The 26,070-nt window shown below is 31.1% G+C and overlaps 11 protein-coding genes and 2 non-coding genes across 13 annotated transcripts; 7 read left to right on the top strand and 6 right to left on the bottom strand.

Moving 5' to 3' along the window:
* Positions 1–129: 129 nt before the first annotated feature.
* On the top strand, positions 130–1,039 carry PPL_10506 (uncharacterized protein; the record flags this gene model as incomplete). The annotated part of the gene is made up of 2 exons (XM_020581279.1): positions 130–191; positions 262–1,039. 2 exons carry the CDS (start codon positions 130–132, stop codon positions 1,037–1,039), a joined length of 840 nt encoding a protein of 279 aa, XP_020428066.1.
* A 199-nt stretch (positions 1,040–1,238) lies between these two features.
* On the top strand, positions 1,239–2,023 carry PPL_10505 (uncharacterized protein; the record flags this gene model as incomplete). The annotated part of the gene is made up of 2 exons (XM_020581278.1): positions 1,239–1,255; positions 1,339–2,023. 2 exons carry the CDS (start codon positions 1,239–1,241, stop codon positions 2,021–2,023), a joined length of 702 nt encoding a protein of 233 aa, XP_020428065.1.
* A 278-nt stretch (positions 2,024–2,301) lies between these two features.
* On the bottom strand, positions 2,302–3,191 carry PPL_10504 (saposin domain-containing protein; the record flags this gene model as incomplete). Its single annotated transcript, XM_020581277.1, has 3 exons — positions 2,302–2,764; positions 2,834–2,951; positions 3,008–3,191. 3 exons carry the CDS (start codon positions 3,189–3,191, stop codon positions 2,302–2,304), a joined length of 765 nt encoding a protein of 254 aa, XP_020428064.1.
* A 475-nt stretch (positions 3,192–3,666) lies between these two features.
* On the bottom strand, positions 3,667–4,865 carry PPL_10503 (Rab GTPase; the record flags this gene model as incomplete). The annotated part of the gene is made up of 5 exons (XM_020581276.1): positions 3,667–3,760; positions 4,019–4,058; positions 4,084–4,294; positions 4,402–4,707; positions 4,788–4,865. 5 exons carry the CDS (start codon positions 4,863–4,865, stop codon positions 3,667–3,669), a joined length of 729 nt encoding a protein of 242 aa, XP_020428063.1.
* An 875-nt stretch (positions 4,866–5,740) lies between these two features.
* Positions 5,741–7,057, bottom strand: PPL_10502 (putative methyltransferase; the record flags this gene model as incomplete). Its single annotated transcript, XM_020581275.1, has 5 exons — positions 5,741–5,947; positions 6,173–6,341; positions 6,455–6,587; positions 6,699–6,836; positions 7,051–7,057. The coding sequence occupies 5 exons, from the start codon at positions 7,055–7,057 to the stop codon at positions 5,741–5,743; spliced, it is 654 nt and encodes a 217-aa protein (XP_020428062.1).
* Positions 7,058–7,457: 400 nt separating this feature from the next.
* Positions 7,458–8,687, top strand: PPL_10501 (coactosin family protein; the record flags this gene model as incomplete). The annotated part of the gene is made up of 3 exons (XM_020581274.1): positions 7,458–7,750; positions 7,833–8,487; positions 8,589–8,687. The coding sequence occupies 3 exons, from the start codon at positions 7,458–7,460 to the stop codon at positions 8,685–8,687; spliced, it is 1,047 nt and encodes a 348-aa protein (XP_020428061.1).
* Positions 8,688–9,056: 369 nt separating this feature from the next.
* On the bottom strand, positions 9,057–9,130 carry PPL_10500. The gene has a single exon. It is a non-coding gene; the product is annotated as a tRNA-Phe (tRNA).
* Positions 9,131–9,497: 367 nt separating this feature from the next.
* On the top strand, positions 9,498–12,266 carry PPL_10499 (Polyprotein; the record flags this gene model as incomplete). The annotated part of the gene is made up of 2 exons (XM_020581273.1): positions 9,498–11,415; positions 11,470–12,266. 2 exons carry the CDS (start codon positions 9,498–9,500, stop codon positions 12,264–12,266), a joined length of 2,715 nt encoding a protein of 904 aa, XP_020428060.1.
* A 141-nt stretch (positions 12,267–12,407) lies between these two features.
* On the top strand, positions 12,408–12,836 carry PPL_10498 (integrase zinc binding domain-containing protein; the record flags this gene model as incomplete). Its single annotated transcript, XM_020581272.1, has 1 exon — positions 12,408–12,836. One exon carries the CDS (start codon positions 12,408–12,410, stop codon positions 12,834–12,836), a length of 429 nt encoding a protein of 142 aa, XP_020428059.1.
* A 200-nt stretch (positions 12,837–13,036) lies between these two features.
* Positions 13,037–15,309, bottom strand: PPL_10497 (C1 family peptidase; the record flags this gene model as incomplete). The annotated part of the gene is made up of 5 exons (XM_020581271.1): positions 13,037–13,066; positions 13,446–13,804; positions 13,956–14,008; positions 14,087–15,059; positions 15,276–15,309. 5 exons carry the CDS (start codon positions 15,307–15,309, stop codon positions 13,037–13,039), a joined length of 1,449 nt encoding a protein of 482 aa, XP_020428058.1.
* Positions 15,310–16,003: 694 nt separating this feature from the next.
* PPL_10496 (alpha/beta hydrolase) lies at positions 16,004–16,744 on the top strand (the record flags this gene model as incomplete). Its single annotated transcript, XM_020581270.1, has 1 exon — positions 16,004–16,744. One exon carries the CDS (start codon positions 16,004–16,006, stop codon positions 16,742–16,744), a length of 741 nt encoding a protein of 246 aa, XP_020428057.1.
* Positions 16,745–17,482: 738 nt separating this feature from the next.
* Positions 17,483–17,556, top strand: PPL_10495. The gene has a single exon. It is a non-coding gene; the product is annotated as a tRNA-Phe (tRNA).
* A 575-nt stretch (positions 17,557–18,131) lies between these two features.
* pks41 (putative polyketide synthase) lies at positions 18,132–25,648 on the bottom strand (the record flags this gene model as incomplete). The annotated part of the gene is made up of 3 exons (XM_020581269.1): positions 18,132–23,667; positions 23,731–24,279; positions 24,336–25,648. 3 exons carry the CDS (start codon positions 25,646–25,648, stop codon positions 18,132–18,134), a joined length of 7,398 nt encoding a protein of 2,465 aa, XP_020428056.1.
* Positions 25,649–26,070: the final 422 nt, after the last annotated feature.

Genomic DNA, 26,070 nt, shown 5'->3' with positions numbered 1-26,070 from the left:
GTTTTTTAAATTTATTATGTTAATACTATCTTTATTTAGAATAATTCTTTGAAAAAAACAAGTTCAAATTCAAGAAAAAATTAAAAATTAAATTAAAAAAAACGAAACATTGATCTTGTTTTTAAAAAAATGTTTCGTTTTTTTTGCATTCAAAGTTTTAATATTGTCAAAGAGATGATAAAATCTGTAAAGTAAGTTATTAACAGCTATCAAAAACACATTGTTTAAAATTTAACTTTTAAAAAAAAATTGTTATTGTAGATTTTATAATAAATATGAAGATCGTCTATCTTATAGCCAGAGTGTTCAGCGAACAGATAATATAGAGAATGGTATCACGCCTTGGTCAAACAAAGACATTGATATTATCTTTGGAAGTTTCAATCATTTCAAGAGATTCTATCAGATAAACGATCATGGCAAAGCGAAGCAAATTCAACAAGAACTTAAAGAAGCGTACGACTTGAAACGTGAGTACGACGGTGCCAAATCGTTTTACGATATGTACGATGAACGTCTGTCTGAACACCAACAAACACTCAGAGCAATCAACGTTCACAATAGAATGAAGGCTTGGTCAAACAAAGATATAGATATCGTATTCGGCAGTTTTAGAGATTATATGGATTTCTATGGAATTGATGATTACAAAGATGCAAAGATGATTCAAACCGGTTTAAAAGAAGCATATGAAGATTTGTTTGGTGATGATGTAGAAGAAGATGAAGAAGAAGATGATGATGATGTTAATTACTATGAAGATGATGATGATGACGACGATAGATATTATAATAATAATTATAATAGTAGTAGTAGTGATGAAAGTAGTAGTGATTGTTATGGATATAATAATAATAATAGTAATAATAGTGGTGATAGTGAAGAAGAAGAAGAAGATAGAACACAGAAATGGTCAAACAAATATATTAATAATAGATATGGTAGTTTTACTCAATTCATGATGGCAAAAGGAATATCAAACTACAGAACAGCAAAAGAATTACAATCACTTTTGAAATTCTATGAACAACATCAATAAATAATATTATAATATTATTAACATGATAGAAGTATTTAATAGTTTGATAAAAAAAAAAAAAGGTGTCATTTTTCTTTTTTTTAAATAGACATTTGTTAAATTTTTTATTTATAGGAGAAAATTATTATTATAAATTGAAAATCAACCTATTCTTTATTATTCTTTTCATTATAATTTTTATAGTTATATACTATAACAAATGTCAAATTCTTCAAAGTAAATATTATTTTTTATATTGAAAAATAAATTATGATTTATTAATTATTTTTGTTCTTATTTACTATACTTTATTTTTTTAGTGACTTCCTCAGTTATTACGAAGATCGTTTAACTGATTACCAAAGATTAATAAGAAAAAAGAATTTATTTTCAGGTATTACTGCATGGTCAAACAAGGATATTCAATTATTATTTGGTAGTTTCAACCAGTTTCAATCGTTCTATGATTTGAAAGACTATCGAGAAGCGAAAGAAATTCAACATCTTCTCAAAGAAGAATTTGAATTGAGCCTTCTTTCAGATGACAACTACACCGATGATGATGACGAGGATGATGATGATGAAGACGATGACGATGATGAACCATTCAAATCTGCTAAATCATACTATGTATTTTTCGAAGTGAAGTTGTCTTTCCATCAACAAAGACTCAGATATCAAAACATTGAGAATGGTCTACTCCCCTATTCAAATAGAGATATCGATATTGTTTTTGGAAGTTTCGCAAACTTTATGAATGCTTATGGATATACAGATTTTAGACAAGCCAAATATCTTCAAAAACTATTAAAAGAAAATTATTTTAATAGCCCTGACAGTGATGAAGAAGAAGATTATGATGATGAAGATGTGAAGTGGTCAGACTCTTTTATTAATAAATGGTATGGTAGTTTCAACAATTTCATGTTGAAAAAAGGAATTACAAAGTACAAAACAGCAAAAGAACACCAAGCTCTTTTAATGTTCTTTGAACTAAAAAAATGATACAACAATAATTTTTCAGGTAATAAATGACTTATATTGGAATCCACCCTACTAAATAATATCCACTACTCCACCTTTCAAGTGAATAGTCAACAAATATTTTAATAAAACAAAAAAGTCTCAATAAAATGAATAACAAAAACAAAAATCATTAAAGAATAATATATATGTCTGATAATAATTTTATTTTATAAATCTTTTGAAACTCCACAAACAAAATAAATGATTTCATTAATATTAAATAGTATAAATAATATTTTGTTTCATTTTATTTAAATTCACCAAAATAAATATGATCCACTACTTCCACTACCACTTCCACCGTTTCCAGTGATTGTAAATTGTGAACGCTCCAAATTGTAGATCTTAGAGTGTGGGTGAGTCGACTGGCATGATCCCTCACAAATCAGTACATCTACCATGTAGAGGCCAGCAGTGAAATTACAATTATCGTTTGGATAGGTTTCGATAATGAAAGATTGTGTGTATTGACCAACCGTTGTTTCCTCCAAGAGATAGTTGAGTGTGACAACCTGACCATCTCCTGGTGCCCAGACTTGAACTTGGATGGTTCCAGTACCCAATTCACTGCTTACACTATAATCCACATTGACATTGAAAGAAGTATTTTGCGGAGCAGAAGTTGGACTAACAGTAACAGATGTTACATTTGCAAATCCATTATCATTGATTTCACATACTTTCAATAATTCACAGATATAAACTGGATCAGGATCGACTCTTTTTTTTTTGTTTTTGAAAATTATTAATAATAATTGTTTTTTTAAAAAGAAATTAATATTTACTTACACACTAAATAGAACCATAAATAATTCTAAACCCAAGGTTTCACACATTGTCTCACAAACATCATAAGAAGTACTGTTTAATACACTACAGATATCGGAGCATGATTTATTTCCACCATCTAATAACATTAATTTTGTTAATTAAACATTTGATGATTTATCGGAAACTACTTACGAATAATATTATTTACAGTAGAATGTATATTATCCTCAACAAATGTATAACATTTATCACAGATCTCATATCCTTCTATCTGATGGGTGAGTTCTCTCAAGCCAACAAAAGATTTGATTTTCGTTGAGAATGTTGTTGAAGCAAATGTCAGTATGATTAATAAAGATAATAGTTTGAAATTCATTATTTCTATCTAACTAACTAATTAATTATTAAAAAGTTCAAGTTGTTTATTTAATAAATTATAGTGGTTGGTATTGGTTTGCAAAAGAAATGGTTTCAAAGATTTTTAATTAATTTTTAAAATATGATATTCATTGTTGTTGTTGTGTAGAGAATCTGATTGGATGGCTGTATTATTATTATTGATGTTGTTGTTGCTGATTGCCCAATGGTCACGATTGATTGTAATTATTGTCGATACCAAAAAAGAAAAAAAGAAAAAAAAAAAAAAAGAAGAAAAGTAAAAGTCGGTTTCGGGGATTACTCTTTTTTTTCGAGGCGGTTCTTCAATCCTATCGGGGATGAAGATATTTTGGAAATGGGATTGTGTGTAAAAAAATTGAACTGTTGAATTGCGAACGTATTAATTAATTGAACCTTGCAATTCATAGAGAGTGTGTAATGTTATTATTGTTATAAGATTGAGTGTTAATTGTTTATGCTATTATATTCTGTTGGTTTGATTTTGTTGTTGTTGTTGTTGTTGTTGTTGTTGAAGTTGTTTTATGAATATTAAAGATAGATAGAGCACTATCTTTATAAATTCACTTGTATATTATTATCCTGTTTGTTTTGTTTAGAAATCTATAACTATTATTATTGTTATTATTATTTAGTTAAACTATTATTATTATAAAGTAATCCTCTAACCTAACAACATTTCTTTTTCTCTTTGCCCTTATTGACTGAAACAATCTTTTCATTTGAATTGTCATTCGTATTGTTATTGGAAGGTGAAGGTATTTTCTCAGCTGTAAGTTTGTCAAATTTATGAATGTTAGTAATTACAATCTATCAACCAAATTGATCTGATCTGATCTCATATCATCTGATTTGTATTTTAAAAAACATACCTAAAATTTGAAATATATCGGTTACGTTTGTATTATGTTTTGCAGATGCTTCGAAATAGATCATTCCTTCTTCTTGGGCATATCGCTCCGCCTCAGACATGGTGATAGCTCTCTCTAAATCACATTTATTTCCTACCAACACCATGATAGCAGGCTCTGTTGAATGTGATTTAAATTCTCTTGTCCATGATTTCGCTTTATTAAATGATTCCTAAAATAATAATAATAATATGATATGATATGATATGATAATTATAAGCACATATGATTAGTTGGATTTGAAGTTCTAGATCTAATAACATAACATAACAAACATACTGCTGTGGATATATCGAAAACAACGATTGCAATTTTAGCACCACGGAAATACATTGGCGCCAAAGAATGGAATTTCTCTTGTCCTGCTGTATCCCACAGTTCAAATTTAAGTACATATTTCTCGAAATAAAAGAATTTATTTAAAAACATTGCTATATTATTATTATTATTATAAAAGATAGATTTAGTTAGAATGTATGTATGATTAACCAAATCATCAATCCAATTCAATTCAATCATACCTCCAACAGTTGCAGCCTGTTCATTTTCAAACGTATTTCTAACTAATCTTACAACTAAACTTGTCTATCATATATTATAAAGTGAAAAGGTAAGTCATGTGATATCTACAGATGAAGTGATGTTTATCTTATCATGTTACATACCTTTCCAGCAAAAGATGGACCAATCATAACACATTTAACAGGTATCACCTGTTGTTGTTGAATCTGTGATTTACTCATTTATACAAATACTACTAGTTGTTATTATTTACTAAATATGAAATATATATATATTCTTTAAAAACAAAACTTATTTACAATATTGTTATTTTTATTATTTCGTTATTTTATTATTATTATTTTGAACAACACAATGACTTTTTTATTTAACTTGAAGTTTTTGTATTATAATTAATACTAAAGTAAAATAAGTGTGTTAATTTGTGTGTTTGTTGTTTGTGTGAGTGTTGAAAGTGAAGTTAATTAATTGGTTTTTGAATATTGTCACCTATTATTATTATTTTTGTGAATATTCTAAAGTAATTGGTAGTTTTATAAAAAGATATTCTCTTTTTTAACTTTTATGTCATAGGAATAATAAATATTGATATTTTTTTGTTGTTTTGCTTATTATTTATTACCCCATTTAATTTGACGACAACATCATCATAATTATAATTCCAAAATTGTTGAACAAATAAATATCTAAAATTTCATAAAAAATATAAAAAATGTAAAAAAAAAAAAAAGAAAAGTTGTTTAAAAAATCACCTGGTGGTTGTAAATTAACTAGACCTGTGTGAATCTTTGAATGTTTTTACACTATTTTTTTCATTCGTCTCTACAGACGTTGGTATCTGATTCCCACCATTGGTCTCAATCTTAATAAAATATCACAACAATGGATGGTGAAATTTAAGATGAAACCTCTTTTTTTCTTCACAAATCATCCTGCAAATTGAAGAGATTTGATTGTTATCGAACTGCTCACTTGTTGTTTGTGTATTAGAATATGTAGAGTCAGACTTTGAATGATAGTTAGATATATAAATAGATCTATAAATCTAAAAAATATAATAATATATAGTTTTTTTTTTTTGTTTTATTTTTATTTTTTATTGTTGTTGCTTTTTCTTTAATGTATAAAAGTGTACTGTTTTTCTTACTTCTTCACTTCCTAAATCTTCGGCAAACATCGGTTTCATCTTTAACTCTTTGAATTTCTCTGCGATGAAATTAAATGGTTCTTCTTGTGCAATCTTGAAAAAGTTCATATCTTTCTCTACTCTGTGTGGTCTATGATGTGAAAATGCAACGTAAATCTAAAATAATGATTGGTATTAGTAAACTATTAATGAGCACTGTTGTAAGTGTTTACATACAATTCCATTGTCATTCAAACAGGCAAAACAAGTCTGTAACATATGGTGGTGGACTACATGATTGAAGATCAAATCCGAAAGGATGATGATATCGAACTTGTTCTCTGGTCGATCGAGTAGTTGATTCAGTGTCTCTGGCTCCTTTCCCCAGAGATGACCTCTTGCAAATAGTCTGTTGTTGTTTGTAAATCGCTCCGGTAGTGTATTACTACGATTGTACTCTAAATTGTCGATCAAAGTCTTATCTGGATAGTCTGTCATAACAACGGTCTTGGCATTGTTCAATGTTGCAATAAAACATGGTAAACCTGCACCCGATCCCAATTCCAAAACACTAATTATAACATTAACAATAGTATGTAAAGTAAGTAAGTAAAGTTAATGATCATTCGTAGCTATCAATATAACACTGATAGTAATGCCACAAGTAAGGAGGTATTACGTTACGTTTTATCAGTGAAATCAATATTTTGATCCAAGAAATCAGAGAGTGCAAGACCCGCATTCCAAGCTAGATGTGCCCATAATGAATGTCTTTGTGGTAGTCTAACTGTCAATGATGTGATATCTGTATTATTCTCTTTTATAATATAAAAAAAAGAAATGGGTTACTTTTCTATTCTAGTTTACTATTATTAATAAATGTTTTTTTTTTAATAGCTGGCTGTTGCTGCTTTGTTGAAACACCTACTTATTGGTTCTACACGATTGTATGTAGTGAGACCATATTCAATTTCTTCATCGCTCGACTCTATTTCGAAAATATTGACGGCATCATCTAGAATCTCTGCTGATACATCTGGTGGCGAACTCATAATTGTTTTGTTTACTATAGTAAATATAAATAGGTATGAAAATGATTCGTTTTTCGGTTTGTCAAGACTTTTTTAAATTTTATTTTTTTGTGATTTTTTTTTAATTAACTTGTATATTAATATTATTGTATGTTTTATTCAATCTACAATAAGAAATAAACAAAAAAAACATTCTTAAAAAAAGTAGTTATAATATAGATCTTTTGTTTTATTGCTATCCTCATTTACCATTCATTATAATAATCATATTTCTTTATCTATAGAGCAATGTAGAATCTCTTTAATTTCTTCTATTAATTTAGTATTTTCACATGATTTCCTAATTAATATTCAAGTTTTAAATAATGATAAATAATTATTAATGAATAATTATTTTAAAAGAAGATTTATTATTAATGATAAATATGAAATTTAATTATGATAAAAAAATCCAAAACCCACTTTGATAATCAAAAAAATCTTGTTGGGTTTTATTTTTTATTAGATTTTTAATATTAATTAAACAAAAAAGGATGAATATAGAAGCAACAAAAGACTTTTATTAAAGTTTTTCAATATTTATTTGTAATATATTTATTTATTTGATTATTTTGTAATTTTACAATTATTATTATTTACTTTAAAGTTTTAAGCAAATGGCAAGTCAAGTTAGAGCAAAAGGAACAGCAACTCATGCCCCAGGTGAAAGTGGTAATGAAGTTCAAATTTCCAATAGAGATGAGTTTAATCAAGCCGTACAATCAGTTCACACCAGTGGAAATCGAATCAATTGGATATTGGTCAACTACAACGGATCACCAAATCACATCAAGCTTGAAGCAACTGGATCCGGTGGTATCAATGAATTGATTCCACATCTCTACGAAGATAAAATGTCTTATGCAATCATAAGAGTAGTTGATATTATTGATAATGTTCAAAATGATAAGTATGTTTAAATTTGGTTATAATAATAATAATAATTGGAATCAAAAGTTATTAAAATTAAAATTTTTTTTTTTTTTTTCTAGATACGTTTATTTAACTTGGATTGGTGAAAATGTAAAGGGTATTGAAAAAGCAAGAAATGGAACAAACAAGTCATCGATTACTAAATTACTTGGACATTATAATGTTGAGATCATCGCTTCGCTAAAGAGTGAGGTAACCGAGGAGGAAATAACAAACAAGGTTCAAGATGCAAGTGGATCGAGAAATAGAACTGGCGAGGTCACTACCTCTCAGAAGCAGCAGATCTCAGCCAAGGCACCACATCTTACTAGCGCAGGCTCGGCCAATCCCTATGGAAGTCGTGCTGGAAACACTGTGAAACTACCGACTGTCAACACTAGCAACACTCAACAGCTATCGTTTAGAGATTTAGACGGATTGAAATCGCTGTTGGCCGATGTAAAATCACCGCAATCCTCGACCAATTGGATGTTGATCGGCTACGAAGGAAATGAACAACTCTCGTTGGTCGGCAGTGGTTCCGGTGGAATCGATGAGTTGGTATCGAATCTGCGTGCCGATCAGGTCAACTATGGCTTGGTGAAGGTGTCCGATCGCATCGATAACAGTATCACAACAAAGGTTGCTCAGATCAATTGGGTCGGTATCAATGTATCACCAATGTTCAAAGGAAAGATAACCTCACACAAGGGTGTTGTTGATGACTTTTTCTCTGTAAGTACTTACACTAACAAAATTACTATGAATTAACTTTATTGAAATTTATAATTAATTATTCATTAATTTTCTTTTTTTTGTTTTTTAAAAACCATTAGCCAATTTCCATTGCATTGTATGCAGAGATTACCAAGGAATTGACAAATGAAATTCTAGACTCAAAGATTCAATCTTTGAAAGGAAGTAAAAGTAATTAAGTTTAATTAACAAATTAAAATACCTTTTTTTGTTTTTATCATTTGTTAATAATATTATTCTCAATAAATAAAAACAAGATTTAGTAATGCCAATTATAATGTAGCTAACTAAATATTTAATTACAAACTACAAGTAATATTATATTTTTAATTTTTTGAAAAAAATAATAAAATTAAATTAAATTGTTTATTTTGAAAGAATGAGACAGTGAGTGATGATCATTCAACAACTCCAGTTTATTGTATTAATATAATAAATTAAGTTGATTATACAATTTCACATTCATTCAGTTAGTGAGATAGAAAGAACATTATTTATTGTTGGAGCTGTTCAACTGGTTCGCATGCGGAACTAACATCTTTAAAAAATGCCATCTGTCGGGATCGAACCAACGACCTTAAGATCTTCAGTCTTACGCTACTACCAGCTGAGCTAAGACGGCATATATATTTATCAAATGTGACGATGGTGCGGTAGGGCATAAGGTATCTGGTCAATCCTTATGCCGATAAGCATACATACGTCAGTGGTATATACCTCCTCTCATCACATTTGGCGACACCTCGCAGTTATATATTCAATTTTAAAAATACAATTTATTTGTTTTACTTTATTTTTATACATATTCCAAAATGAAATCGCTTTTGTTTTCCGGGGAGGCTGGTTCTCAGTTGTCGTTTGCGGAGTTCATGTGTTTTGCCGAGAAGGTTCTTGTCAAGAAGGAAGCCAGAGACATCAAGAAGGAGAATAAGTTGCCGCCTATAGAATACATTGTTCCGCATGTTACCGGTCTGGCTTTAAGATCATTAATGAGTTGCGCTGGAGACGATGTTGCTGCCGTTATGAAGGAGCTGGAAAAAGTATTTGGTGATATGTATGGATCGTACCTGGACCGTTTAAAAATGTTACGAATGACCGCTGCTCCTACCTTCCGATGCCATGTCCAGAACGTTAAAGCGTTGGCATCTAAACTACCGGATGTTTCGGCTAGAGAGTTGTTGGCTGCCTTCTACGAAACGTTAGATGACCAAGCGTTCAAAGAGAAGGTTATAAACACGTTGCCTAAGACCATAGATAAAGCTATCGAGAATGCCGTGGAACTGCTCCAAGCTGGTACGGTCTATCTGCATATGTATAATCCAGTATATACGAGTATGCAGGAAACGTCGATCCCTGTGTCTAATGGTTCGACAGTTGCTGGTTTAATGTCTCCATATAAGATACCAAACTCTACCCAGTTTGAAGCAATGGAACCACAGACCGTATTCAGATCGATGCGTATGACGGATCTGGATACAACTCCTATACCGTTGTCTCAGAGTTTTTATACTGCCCAACCATCAAAGATTCCGGTACCGTCGCAGATGAAGAAGAAAGAGGAGACACCTACAATGGCTATGGAGGTAAAGAAACGATTCGATCGTAAGTCTGGAAAACCGTCACAAGCTAAGCCTAGAGGTAGCTGTTTTAAGTGTGGTCAGCCGGGTCACTTTAGGAAGGATTGCCCGCTGAATAACAATGATGCGTTAGTACTGGATGTGGTCAGCACTGGTAATAGTACTAATGGAGGACAAGAACCTGGATTGCCACCTCTTCCCAGTCATGGAAATGGTTCGTTGGTTGCCATGATTCAATTGAATGGCAGACTTACTCGATGTTTGATTGACACGGGTGCTGGTGTATCTATAGTTTCTCAGGAACTGATAGATCTGGTTGGTGCAAAAGTGGAGCCGGTGATGGTCAGAATCAATTCTGCGAATTTGACCAGATTACATATCGTTGGTAAAGCGGTTCTGAATTGTGTTCTTAGCCCTCGTGAAAAGTATTCTCTGCATGTATATGTTTCCAGTAACTTGATGTATCGTAGTATCATTGGAAGGAAAGACCTTGCTACATGGAAAGCTAAGTTAGATCTATGTTCCAACACTTTAACTACTCGTAGATCTGTACTTACGTTATATATCGATATGCCAATTCCCTATGCCAAGCAGTCAGATGGTGTCCGTGAAGTTCTCTCTACTGATGAGCCGACCGCTGTTAAGTCCGTCTGGAAGGAAGCTGATCCGTTCGCTGAAGTGCTGCATTCCAAAATCGATTGTTGTGTCATAGAGTCGACTGTACCTAAGAAGGATCCGCATCGTGAACGTAAATGTTTTAGTTTTGGTGATAAGTCCGATAATGAGAAGATGCATGAATTCATGTTGGAATACTTGGAACGTGGTAAATATGAATCTCTGTTCGTCAATAAGTTGGAACAACCTGGTAAGATAACTGGTATGGAATGTTCTATTGACTTGGTAAAGGATGGTGAAAAATTATTGGTAAGTCAACAACCCTATCGTACTGGTATTAAGGAAAAGAAGATTATAGATGAAGCTGTGGATGATATGCTGAAGAAAGGTATTATATCGGAATCTAATAGCTCTTATGCATCGCCGGTGGTTCTCATTCCTAAGCCAGATGGGGAGGTTCGTTTCTGTGTCAACTACAAGAAATTGAACAACTTAACCCGTCCTCTTGTGTATCCGTTTCCTCATGTGGATGACATCTACTCTGCTCTACAACATGCTTCTGTGTTTAGTATATTGGATTGCGCGGCGGGGTACCACCAGATTCCTGTCCGAGAAGAAGATCGCTGGTTGACTGCTTTCACAACACATCGTGGTGTTTACGAATTCAATGTTATGCCGTTTGGTCTGAAAAATGCGCCGGCATTGTTTCAGAAGGGTATGTTTGTTATGTTAAAGGTATACATTGGTGTGTTTTGTTTTGTATATATAGATGACATTATTATATTTAGTAATGATGTAGAATCACACATCACACACCTTGACAAAATTTTACAAATTTTATTCAAAAATAATGTTCAATTAAATCGTAAAAAATCCAAATTTTTTCGTACAAGTGTGAAATTTTTGGGTCACATCATTAATAATGGTAGTATTTCAATTGACCCAGATCGTATAAATAGTATTATAAACCTACCACAACCAACAAATGTTAACCAATTGCAGAAATTGCTTGGTATTCTTAATTATAATAGAAAATTCATAATAAATTTTGCATCTATTGCCGCACCTCTACACAGATTATTAAATAAGGACACTCGTTGGGAGTGGTCAGAGGAGTGTAAGAATGCGGTCAAAACTATCGTTGACCGTATGAAAGATAGTGGTATTCTTAAAATACCCGACCTTAATAAAGAGTTTGTTTTAGAAACCGATGCAAGTGGTGTTGGTATCGGTGGTGCGTTATTTCAGAATGGAATGTTAGTTAGTGCATATAGTCGTAAACTTACAGCTGCCGAGAAGAACTATCATTCTGGTGAATTAGAATGCCTAAGTTTGGTAGACAGTGTGAAACATTTCAGACACATTTTAGGTTCTGCTTTCTTTACTGCCGTCACTGACAACCAAGCTTTGAAGGTGTTAAATGACAAGTCTCCTAAGAACGCTCGTATCCTACGTTGGAGTATGTTCTTGCAAGGATTCAACTATGTCATTCGTTATAGAGCTGGTAAACATAATGACTTTGCCGATGGATTGTCCCGTTTGCCTGTAGATAGAGATGAGTTATGACTATCTACTTCCGCTGGGTGTTTGGATGAATCGGTTCTGGATGGTTCTGGTCTGGATGGTATTGGTTCTGGTCTGGATGGTTCTGGTTCTGGTTTGGAGAGTTCGGCTCTGGATGGTTCAGCTCTGGATGGTAGTAGTTCTATGGAAGTTTGCGCTTTGGAAGAACAAAAGTTAAACGAGTATGGTTTAACATTAGACATTATTAAAACCGAGCAAGGTAAGGATGACTTTTGTATTAAAATACGTAAGGCATTGGATGGTACTGAATTGAAGGCTCCTGTTGATCTTCCGTTCTACTCATTGGAAGATGATGTTCTCTATTTCAATTACGATCATTCAAAAGTAAACCCGTTCAGCTCAAGGGTACTCACCAGTCGTATTTGGGTTCCACTGTCGTTACGTAATAAGGTCATGTCCTATTATCATGATGATTTGCTTACCGGAGGTCACCTTGGTTTTATCAAAACGTTAGAGAAAATCAAATGTAAGTTTTATTGGTTGACAATAATCCCAGATTTGAAGTCGTTTATCTCTAGTTGTATGACATGTGCTCTCATTACATCAAAATAATTGTGTTGTGTCTGATTACATGCTCAACTTCTGGCGAAACTACCTCACTGGGCACATGTCACCATCTCCCTTGTTCACCAAATGCCAAAACGCTTGGAAAAAGCTTGTTAACGAGCATGGCCACAACCCCCACCTCAACCAACCAATCACAGTAACACCCAACACAATGTGTCTGACTAAAATAGTCCCTCTTAGACTGATCATCCTTGGGTAATTGCTACAGAAATATACTAGAATAAGAAATACCTTGGAATATGGAAACTATCAAGAATACTAGCTAATCACAAACACTATAAATATTATACATTTGTAAACTAATAAAGTGGTCTTATTTTATATTCATATTAAATAACTGTATTAAGTGTAATTCTCGTAACAGTAATCAATTAACCAATCCAATCCATCTCAAAACAATCTCAAGCTAAGCAATTAGCCAATCCAAGCCATCTCAGGCTAAGCAAATAGCAAGCCAATCCAAACAATCTCAACCATCTCAACCATCTCAATACTAAGCAATTAACCAATCCAAACCATCTCAAGCTAAGAAATTAGCAAAAACTCGAAAACTAATCCAATCAAACCAATCACCTCTCAGGTTCGACCATATACAACAAGTAGTACTGCATGATTGATACGTGTTGAACTAGCTGCATTGTTATAAATTCCACCGGCATAGTTGTAAAACTCTTGGTTTTCACCGTTGAGAGTAACTACAATTGGTCCATTTACAAATGCATTCGCTAAAGTATCCTCGCTTCCACGTTGTACTCGGATAAGCCTCAAATTTCCCAAATTATTTCTTTTGACGCTTCTACATGAACCATGGAGTCTGCTGGTACCTGATGTATACGGATAGTAGACTTCACTTGCTTGTCCATTCACTAATATATGTTGTATTGTTGTTGCTGGATCACCACCTCCACATCCAAAATTGAAACCACCACCATACTTTCCAAATGTACAATCGACTGTTTTTCCATGGAATTAAACAATTATTTAATTGAAATAAACCATATCGTATTTTAACACAATAAAATTATTTATTACTATCCTGTTAACTTATTTGATTATAAAGACTTTAACTATATAATTATTTTAATACTTATATAACATAAAAACTTTCAGCTGATACGATTCCACATCTGTTATAACCTTTGGCAATACGCATAAATCTATGTAATATGATTATTCAAAAGAAATTATTTAGAAAATAAATATTGTAAGTAAAATAATGTTATTAAAAGACTTACCCATTTTCACCCCAACTTGTTCCCCATGAATTCTTGATGATCCAATATTCAACACCATTGGCTTGACCATAACCAACAAGTAGTACTGCATGATTGATAGATGTTGAACAGGCTGCATTGTTATAGATTCCACCGGCATAGTTGTAAAACTCATTGTTTTCAGCATTGAGAGTAACTGCAATTGGTCCAGTGGCAAGAGCATTCGCTAAAGTATCCTCGCTTCCACGTTGTACTCGGAGAAGATTCAAATTCAAACGATTTCTTTGGACGTTTTTGCAAGGGCCATGGATTCTGGTGTTACCAGATGTATACGGATAGTCGACTTCACTTGCTTGTCCATTCACTAGTATATGTTGTATTGTTGTTGCTGGATCACCACCTGAACATCCAAAGTTGAAACCACCACCACCATACCTACCATATGTACAATCGATTGCATCTTGTTCACTAAAGTCGAATGAACCTGTTCCTCTCTTAAAAAGAGCACTTTCAATGACAGCAATAGCAGAGAATGCATAACATGATCCACATGATGCTTGATTCTTTACACTGGTTACTGCACTATGAGTTCTCCAATCAATATAATTTGTAGAGAGTAATGATCTCGAGGTACCACTTTTGGATACTGGTGGTGATGGAATCTCATCATCAATGAAAGGTATACCAATAGAAGTTCTGTTGGGTGAGATCATAGCACCTAAAAGTGATTTCTTTTCTTCATCTGACCAATCAGAGAATTCGTTCAATCCCAAAGTAATTGTTGAATTTGGATTGTTGTTTGACTGAATGATGAAATCCAAAGTTGATTTGAAATTACGCAATCTCTTTATATATTCTGGACCGATGTATATTTTTCCATATTTTAAAGTCCAATCAGTGAATCTTAAAGTGTATTCAAGTTCTGTTAATAGTGGTATCGATATTATGTTTTGTTGTTCATTTTGTTGTGATAACGATACAACAATAAATGTAACTAATAATAATATTATTGTTTGTTTTATCATTTTTAAAATTATAATATATAAATATGAAATGAATTGAATCTAATGTCAAATGTTTTAGAAAAGAAAATTAATAACAGTTAAAAAAAAACAATAAAACACGAACAGGTGTTTTTTTTCAATTAATTAGAAAACAAAATCTTGTCAAGCACTACTGAATCACGTGTAGATTATTAAGAATTGTCTACAGTCTTGAAGATCCTTTGAGGCTGTGTAACACATATTGTTGTAGAGTTAAATTTTATTCAAAACGAATGCACTTCAATTTGATTTACACCGGTGGAATGGCAATACCCAAGTTTGAATTATCGATAATCGTAATACAAGCATTCTGCTTGATGTTTTTTGCACAACTTTTTTTTGAATTTTTTCAAAACGCACAAATGCTTAGCAAAATTTTTTCATTTTTTGGGGAGGGATAAAATGATCATTACTCCATTCCTAAATAAATTATTGCAAAGTTTGCAAAAAGTACCCAAAAAAAAAAAATTAATTTAATAATCTTATCTCCATCTTAGATTCCAAAGACAACTAATATTAAATTCTCATTTCGTTCTATATGTTATAACTTTGAATAAACAGTTCGTGGTCAAACAAGAATTTATTTGATTGGTTTGTAACTCTGCAAATGAAATGCAAAAATCACCTTTTTTTTTTTGTTAAAAATCACGATATTTTTTGGAACTCCATGTTCTACAAATTTTCTATTTTTTTGGTTTAAACTACTCGCGTGTCAGCACCCAGTTTTGATTTATTTTTTATTTTTTTTCAAATTGAAGATATTACAAATCTTAAATATCTTTTTACCCAATAATTTTCAAATATAAATGTCAACAAAAGACAAATCGTTTTACAATTTATTTCAAATTCAATTTAGAATTAAACATATTTCAATTTTATCTATATTTATATAACAATGGAACCAATCATTGAAGTAACTTCTGAGGCTACTGCTGCCACTCCAAAGGTAAAGATTGTATTGGTACATGGATCGTGGTGTGATGCCAACATCTGGAGAAAGGTACTTGCCAGACTTGCTAAAAAGAATGAAGTATATGCCGTTCAGTTACCTCTTACATCGTTAACTGACGATGTCGAAGCACTCAGAAGATTGGTAGAGAGAATCGACGGAAAGGTCTTGTTGGTCGGTTACTCATACGGTGGTTTCGTCATTACTGAAGCCGTTCCAAAGTTGGATAACAAGGTTGTCGGTTTGCTCTATGTCAACGGTATCATCCCAAGCGAAGGTCAGAATCTCGATGCTGCTCTCGGTGGTAATTTGCAATTCCCACCCGATGGTTTGATGCTCAAAGACAACTATGGCAATCTCTGGCTCAATCCAAAGCTTTTCAAAACAGTTTTGGCTCAGGACACAACCGATGAGGACAGCACTGTCTGGTTGCAATCCCAAAAGCCACTCGGACTCAAGTGTGTCTATGAACACGTTACAACCCTTGGATACAAGAATTTGCCATGTTGGTACCAAATCTCGGATGAAGACAGAATCCTTCCTTTGGTTGCACAAAACGCTATGTCAACCATGGTCAATGCCAAGGTAGTGCACCTTCCATCGAGCCATGCTTCTATTCTCTCACACGACAAACAAGTCTCCACTTTTATTAAGGAGGCTGCTCGTGAATTATCTAAACAATTATAAATTAAATAAAATATAATGCTATTATTGTAAAATTTAAATCAAGATTGAACAAACAAGCAAATATTTGAATATTAGTTTTGTTTTACTTATATACTATGTTTTACTACATGTCTAGATATATCCGTATTGCCAAAGGTTTTAATAGTTGTGGAATTGTATCAGTGAACAGCTATTATGTTCAAAAAATGAAAGAATATTATCTTTATTTAAATATTTTATTAAGTCTTTTTGAATTTTTATTTTTAATTATATATGAAAAATGGTTGATAATTATCAGGACGGGAATATAGTATCTGTACTATGTTTTACACTACGTTCGATCTCTTCTTGGACAAACAATCGGAGAGAGTAGGGGTGGCAGAAAGCTGTTCGATGACGTGTAGCAGTACCACTGCCTGGTGTTACGTTATTTAAATTAACAATAATAATAAAGGAAATAAAAAGAGGTGTGAGTTGTGTTTTAAGCTGTAATGTGATGTTCTAGGTAAGCCGGTAACTTAGTGGTGAAAATTTTACTGTTGTACCAGTGTTTGTTGAAGTTGTCGATGAATTGTTTGATATTCTGTTGGTATTTGAGTACGACGAAATTTTGATTTTTTACAAAATAAAGTCAATATTTTTTAAAGTATTCTCATATCTTGAAGAATACTCAAATGGATTTTATTTTTATTTGTTTAGAAGCTAATGAGGTGGGTTGGCGAAAAGTCAATATTAAAAAGAAAACTTCATTATAAAAAGGCCGTCTTAGCTCAGCTGGTAGTAGCGTAAGACTGAAGATCTTAAGGTCGTTGGTTCGATCCCGACAGATGGCATCCTTCTTTGAAAGATATCGGACCGCAAGCGGACTCCCAGACCTCATGTAAGAAGGTGATGCTTGTGGAGCAGATGATAATTAGTTAACTTCCCTTTTAGCATAGTGGGTATATATTCATTAATGAATATATACAGCACTTATCAGTAATGAAATTAATTATAAATAACAGTATCAGTAACTTACAATCCAAATTAAATAACCAGTAACCATTCAAATGTCAGCCAACTATTATTTCCTCTTCATTATTTCTTCATTTTCACTTAACCAATTCAATCATCAGTATTCTCATCAACTTAATAATCTATAAAATATCAATAACTAAAATAATTATAATAATAATCAAAATAGCAATCAATTGCAGAATTATGAAAAAGTAAAAACAGAAAAAAAAAAAAAAAGAAAAATTTAATGGTTTACACCATCCCAATATAAAACTTAATAAATCAATTTTTACTCCTGAATAAAAAAAAAAAAAAAAATGTTTTCTCACTCCAGTTGTTTTCCAACGGACATTTAAAGATCATAGTAAATGAATATTGTTTTGAGAGATCAGATAAATTTCTTAATTTTTATTTATTTCTTTAAATTTCTGCGATTTATTACTGTAATAATACTACCTATTGTCAAATTAGGAATTTGAGAAATTGTGAACAAATCTAGTTCAATGTTCGTATCTATAAATACTTTAACTTGAACTGTCATCAATGAATCGACTCCAAAATTCTTGAGTGGTGTCTCGGCGTCCAGTTTTTGTTTTGGTATTGAAAGTAATGAGGAAAGACCTTCCAAAAGTGTTTCAAGAGGATCATAATTCTGATTAGAAGTGTTTAATTTTCCAGTTTCTTCAAATACCAAATGATCAATTCCATGTTGGATATGAGCATGCAATTCATATGAACAAACAGAAGTTATATTGGAAATCATTGGAGTACAATAAAGAGGTTGAGAAAGAATAACTTCAAGTCCTCCAAAGAATTTTGAAAGTGGAATTGGATAAATACCTCTAGTGATAAACAATTCTTTAATTCCAGCAGATTCAGCAACAGTTCCTTCCCCAAGAATTGGACCTAATCTGATTGATTTCGATTTCAATCCAAGAATATTATTTCGATATTTACACAATGCATCAACTGCAAGACATGCTGAATTGTATGATGGTTGTGATGCCTCACCACTAAATCCAGATATTGATGAGAATACAATGAATTGTTTCAATGGTAATCTTAAATCAATTGATATTGTGTGAAGATTATGTGCTCCAACAACTTTTGGATCATGAACTTTCTTGATATTATCGAATGTCACTTCATTGATTGGGAATGATTCAAGAATGATGGCAAGATGGAATATTGATTCAATTGATGGCATTGAATTTGAAATTGATTCAATTCTTGATTTCAATTTATTGATATCGGTGATATCAGTTTGATAGAAATGAATTCTTGTTGATTTTATTGAATTAATAATATGATTCAAACGATTGTTCAATTTTGATTTTGAAAGAACAACAATATCAGATGCATTTGTATGTTTTGCAAGCCATGTAACCAATTCAAGAGATAATCCACTTTGACCAGTGACAATGATTGTATTCGATATATCAAGTTTGAAATCAATCTTTGGTAATGGTTTTCTTTCTTTTGATTCAATCAATGATTTGAAAATCGATTCCTTCATATTTGAACAGTCAATAACAATTTTACCAATTTGTTTTCTTTCTTTCATAAAATTGAATGCTTCTTTAGTTTCATAGACATCAAATACTTTGATTGGTGTCAACTGAAGTCTTCCACTTGTTAAATCATTCATGATAGTTTTCATTAAATTTCTACTATAATGAATTCTATGTTTAAATAAATATTGTATATCAACAGAACTGTATTTGACATCATATCTGAATTGACCATATCTAAATCTATTATCATTGATGATATGAGTGACAACCAAATCAGCAATTCTTCCATAAGGTGCCATTGATTTGAAATTCTCTTTCATAAATTCAACAGGTAATGTATTGATAAGAACATCAACACCTTTACATTGTTGTTTGATTTTATCTGCAAATTCATTTGAATATGAATTGAAAACATCAATTAGAATATCTGAATACTCTGATTTGAGATAATCAATCTTTTCTTGAGATCCAGCAGTTGCATAAACTCTTTTACATTTCAACATTCTCATGACATTCAATGCAACTATTCCAACACCACCAGTTGCACCATGAATTAAAACTGTATCTTTCTCTGAATTGAAATTACAAACTTCAAACAATGAATGATAAACAGATGAAATATATAACTTGAATTGAGTCACATTCATTATGTGAAAGTTCTTTTGTTTTTGAATAAAGAATCTTTGATCATTTATTGAATGTGAGGCTAATGAATTAACTGTATGAAATCCAATAACTTGATCACCAACTTTGAAATCTTTCACATTAGATCCCAATCTTGAAACAAGACCTGACGATTCTAATCCAAAAGGTGGATGATAAATATCACCACCTGTCATCAATTCTTGTGGAAGTATTTGATGATTAAATAAATAGTCTTTAAAATTCAAACCATCAGATTTGATTTCAAATTCTATTTCATTTGGTTTCAATTCTCTTCTGTTTCTGAGTTTGAAATCAAGATTCAAATTTGCCAAAGTTGATATATTTTCAATATTTGTTTCATATGAATTTGAGTACTTGAAAATATCATCTTTGATATTGAAATCTCTATATACCATTATATCATTGTTGATGATACCATAATGAAGTTCGCCAAGTGATTCTTTATTTTGTGATAGTTGCATTATTGAATGTACATATTCAATTTTCAAAGATGAATCAATATTGATGATCAATAAATCCAATTCACGATGATCAACAAATGCAGTATTTAAAAGTCCAATAATTGAATTTGATAAATAATTTGATGATTCATTATCTTTGATGACAGTTGTGATTCTAGGTTGATTCTCTTGATATGTGAACATTTGTAATAATTCAACTAATGAAAAAATAGTTTGTTGATATTTATCAATTGATTGATGTTCAATTGTTGGGAGGAAGAGAATATTTGTTGAGTTTTTAAGAATATCTGATTTAAATTCAATTTCATTTATTTTGATCAATGATATTGATTGTTCAGAATATCTTTCAAAATATTCAATTGGAATTGTTTGATTTTCTTCAATGATGATAGATAATTGTTGAATATTATTGATTTTGAGTTTTTCAATCTTTGGTTTTTGACAATGAATAATGAATATCATTGCCTCATCTGGTGGAAGTTGATTTCCATTTGAATCGTTTGGTCCATAAATTCTGATATTCTTGAATTGATCATCTTCAGAAAGTAATTCAACCCATTGATTTGGTTTAAGTGCACAATGATCACGAATATCATCATTATAACTCCAATATTGTTTGAATCCCCCAAATAACATTTCAGGGAAGATATTTTTATAAGCAGGCTCTGCAAATAATAGTATTCCATTTGGTGAAAGAATTTGATGACAATTTGAAATCGGAGATCTGATATTTGGACAAACATGAATAACCAATGACATTATAATCATATCATATGATGATTTCAAAAGTCCTTGATCAACTAAATCTTGATCCAAATCGATAACTTTGAATTTCATTTTCAAATTTGATTTGAATTTGAATTGTTTTGTATATTTATCTTTCATTGGATTAACAAAGAATGATGAAACATCAGAGAATGTATAAACAACTTCAACTTGATTCTCATTACCAAGAGAATATAACATTTCATCAAGTTGTGGAATCAAATAGTTTGTTACTGTTCCAGTTCCTCCTCCAATTTCAAGAATCTTGATGATTCTCTTTGAATTTGATTGTTGGATTGATTTTAAAATAGATTCAACTGCAATGAATGATGTTTGTTTGAAATAATATTGAATGAATTGAGATTTATAAATATTTGAAATAACACCATCTTTGAATAATTGTTGACCATATTCATCATTTCCACGCAATGTTTCAATTATTAATTGAACTCCTTTATCAACACCCTCGAATAATGATGGATAATCAATGATTATCTTTAAATCTGTTAGATTAAACGACTGTAAAAATTCTTCACCATCATTCAAAATTTCAATCATTCTTGAGAATAATTTGATATTGGATTCTTTTGAAATGAATTTGAACCTGATCATTGATTCTTCAATTGATTGATTTAAAACTTCATCAAGATTGAATTCAGGAATATTCTTTGAAAACATTGAATAGATTATCTTGATTGCATCTGGTCTATATTCATTGATTTTGAGAGAAGCCATTGAATCTTCAATGAGAGGAGATGGTGTGATTTCATTTGGATTTGAAAGTTGAGATTCTTTTAATTGATAGAATGTTTCAAAAAGTTCTTCATTTGGATATTTGATTTTGTTCATTTTCATTCTTTCATTTGTTACAACTGTGAATCTTTTCATTTCTAAAATCAATTGACCATTTGGATGAACAAGTAAACAATTTCCAATACATTCATAGTTTTTGATTTCAACAACTTTGGTTAACAAGAATAATTGATCTGGTGGATTTAATTCCAATTCTTGAACAATTTGATGATTGATTCTCATTTCATCAATTGATTTGAAAATAAAGTGTCTTCTATCATCAATAATACCAATCAGTCCTTGAGAACAATTATCAATCAATGTGGAATTGAGAATCTTTGAAGGTGTATTTGATGTTGATTTGGTTTGTAAAACTGAAAATGACATTTGATTTCCAATCGAAATCGATTTGATATGTTGGAATGCAGGTCCATATCTCAATCCAAGTCTGAGAGTCTTCTTGTATAATTCTTCTTGTGTGAATGTTGTCAAATTACATTGATTCTTGAATGATTCAATATCAATGATTTGATAGTTTGGATTTTGAAGAAGAGTTACTGATGATTTTGCAGATTGGAACCATTCATCATTCAAATCATAATAATCAGAATTCTTGTTAAAGAAATCGATTGAATATTCAAATTTTGAAATCTTTTCAATATTTGTCATCAATTTTTGAGATTGACCATTTTGATTGAAAAAGAATGGTTTGATGAATTCCAATCTATCAATGAGAATATCTTGTTGTTTCGATTGGAATATTTCAATAATTGCTTCAATATATGCAGCACCAGGAAGAATTGGACGATCTTTCACTTGATGATCTTTCAAATATTCAAATGGTTTGCTTCCAATATCAATATCTGAGAGATAACATTCATTTCCATTGAAAACGGATCTTCTTCCAAGAATTGAAGTTGAGGGTCCATTCGATCTTTTCGATCTTGAAAAATGAGTTTCTCTCCAGTAGATATCAGAATCCCATTGATATCGAGGAAGAATTGAAACATTATCTCTCCAAATTGGATTTGAAATATCAAATTGATTGAATTGTGATTTGAAATCAATATTGACACCAATACAATGAAGTGTTGCCAATGATGATTTGAATAATAATTGTTCATCTTTGTTTCTTTGAATTGGTGAAATCACTTTTGAAGATGGAATTGTTTGTGTTATCAATCCAGATAATGTTGGATGTGGAGATATTTCAATGAAAACATAATCTTTCAAATCATCTTTGAGATCTCTGGCAATTGAATCCAATGTCTTCTTGAAATATACTGGATTTCTGATATTTTCATAAATATATTGTGAATCGATTCCATCAGTTTTCAAATCGCCAGTTACAGTTGAATACCATGGAATCGTTGATTGTTTTGATTTCAAATCATTGATTTCATTGATAACTTTATCTTTGATAACATCTTGATGTGATGAGTGGAATGAACATGGTGTTCTGAGGAATGTATGATAGATATCTGATTGTTTCAATTGTTTTGCGAATTCATTCAAATCATTATTGTTTCCAGTGATTACAATTGAATTATTAGAATTATAACATGCAATCTCAAGATTTTGAAATTGATTTTGATAATTATTGTTGAATTGATCAGAACTGATTCCAACAACCAACATTCTTCCAGATCCAATTGTTTCATTTTGGAATGATGCTCTCAAATGAACAACTTTGATTGCATCTGATAATGTCAAATTTCCAGATATATATGCAGATGTTATATCTCCAAAACTAAAATAGTTATTTTAAATTTAAAAATTATTCTTTTAACCTTAAATAAATATATAAACATACCTATGACCAAAAACAACTGATGGATTCAATCCAAAATGACGATAAAGTTCAAACAATGCAACTTGGAATAAGAATAGTGCAGGTTGTGCAATGATTGGTTTGTGAATATCATTTGAATCATTTGGAATTTGTTTCATCTTTTCAATGAGACTATATCCAGAATATTCTTTGAGTAATGAATCTAATTTATCAACAATCGATTTGAATATTGGTTCATTCTCATAAAGATTCATTCCCATTTGATTCGATTGTGGTCCTTGTCCACAAAATACAAAAATCAATTTCTTTTCAATTGAATCTTTGATTGTCGACTGACCATTAATCTCAATTGATTTTGAATTGAAATCATTCCAATCTTTTGCAATGATCACTCTTCTTTGAGAATGGAATGATTTTGTCAATGATTGATAAAGTGCAAATTCTTTCAATGATATTCTATCTTGATATTCTTTGATTGATTCAAAATATTTATCATTTGATGTTGATGAATTTGCACTGATTGGAACCAAATAATATTTATCATTCTTATTATCTGAAATCTTTTGAATTCTGAATTTTAAGTGTTAGTTTTTAGAAAAAATTCATATTTAATTTTAATTACTTACAAATGATAACGATCATCTTTATACTCTTGAAGAATGAGATGACTATTTGATCCACCAATTCCAAATGAATTGATTCCCATCATAATCAATTGATCATTCGGAAGATCTTCAATTTGAGTGACAACTTGAATATTTGATTGTTTGAATGGAATCTTTGAATTCAAATTTGATAATTTTATTGTTGGAACCAGTTTTCGATTCTTCAACATCAATGATACTTTGATGAGTGATGCAATTCCAGCAGCACTTTCAAGATGTCCAATGTTTGATTTCACAGATCCAATCTTCAATGGTCTTTCTGGTGAATGATTTTGAGAGAATACATCAATCAATGAATTCACTTCAATTGGATCACCAACAACAGTTCCAGTTGAATGTGCTTCAACATAATAGATTTTTGAAGCATCAATTTTTGATCTTTGAAGTGTTTGTTTGATATTCTGAGATTGAGTTGTACTTGATGGTGTTGACATTGTATCTTTATTACAATGACCATCATCATTAACACCTCTTCCTTTGATGACTGCATAGATTCGATTTCCATCTCTTTCAGCCAATGAAAGTTTCTTCAAAACAACAACACCACATCCTTCACCTCGAACAAATCCATTTGCATCTTGATCAAATGGACAACAATGTTCACCAAGAACACCAAGACTATTATATAATCTTGACATATTTGGATCAAAAATTGCATTTGTTCCACATGATAATGCAATATCACATTCACCATCTTGAATGTATTTGATTGCAAGATCTGTTGAAGTTAATGATGATGAACATGCAGTATCGACACACATTGATGGACCTCTGAAATCGAAACAATATGAAACTCGATTTGCAATCACAGAATGTGTGAAGTAGTCACATAATACTTTTGGGGTTGGATCGAGTTGGCAATAACTGGCTTGGAGTTGGTAATAATCAACGATTGAAACACCAACAAATACACCGGTATTAGATTGACGAAGAGATCTCACTGGGATTTGAGCATCTTCTAAAGCTTCATAAGCAAGAGTGAGCATCATTCTTTCTTGTGGATCAAGAACAACTGCATCTTTTGGAGATATTTCAAAGAATAATGGATCAAACTTTTTCCATTCATCGAGGTCTAACAAACCAGCATTTTCAGTTGAAATCAATTGATGTTGGAGGTAAGTATCTGACCATCTTTCTTTTGGAACTTTCATGATTCCATCAAATGATTTTTCCAAAGCCTCCCAAAATTGTTGTGGTGAATTTACATTTCCTGGAAAGCGTAAACCTATTCCAACTACTGCAACATCATTATCAGATGAAAAATTAAAATCCATGATAATATAATCGAGTTAAATGAAAAATTATATTTTAGTAAATATTAATTACAGATCTTTTATAGAATAATTATTTAAATTAAGAAATCTATTATTTATTTTGATTGAAGCTAGGTATTTATAAAAATTAAAAATGTATGAGTCAAACGGAGGTATAAAGACATTTTCAAAAAAAAAATATATTGTGAATAATATAATCTAAATAAAAAATTGTTTTAAACCTTAAAAAGAAATATATTTATTCATCCTCACTAAAATTGGTATCTAAATTTAGTCATTATATAGATTTGAACATATTTAGTTTGAAATTAAACTTCTGATCAAAAATTTCTATAGATACAATGAAAGAGTGCACTATTTTTTTTGAAATTTTTGTATGCTACCAGCAATTGTGTCTAATTTTTTGTTAACCGACAAAATAA

This window comes from Heterostelium album, assembly GCF_000004825.1.
Source record: "Heterostelium album PN500 unplaced genomic scaffold PPL_scaffold14, whole genome shotgun sequence".
NCBI classification, from domain to species: domain Eukaryota; phylum Evosea; class Eumycetozoa; order Acytosteliales; family Acytosteliaceae; genus Heterostelium; species Heterostelium album.
Note: the sequence above shows the minus strand (reverse complement) of the source record. Positions and strands in the feature narration are given on the sequence as shown.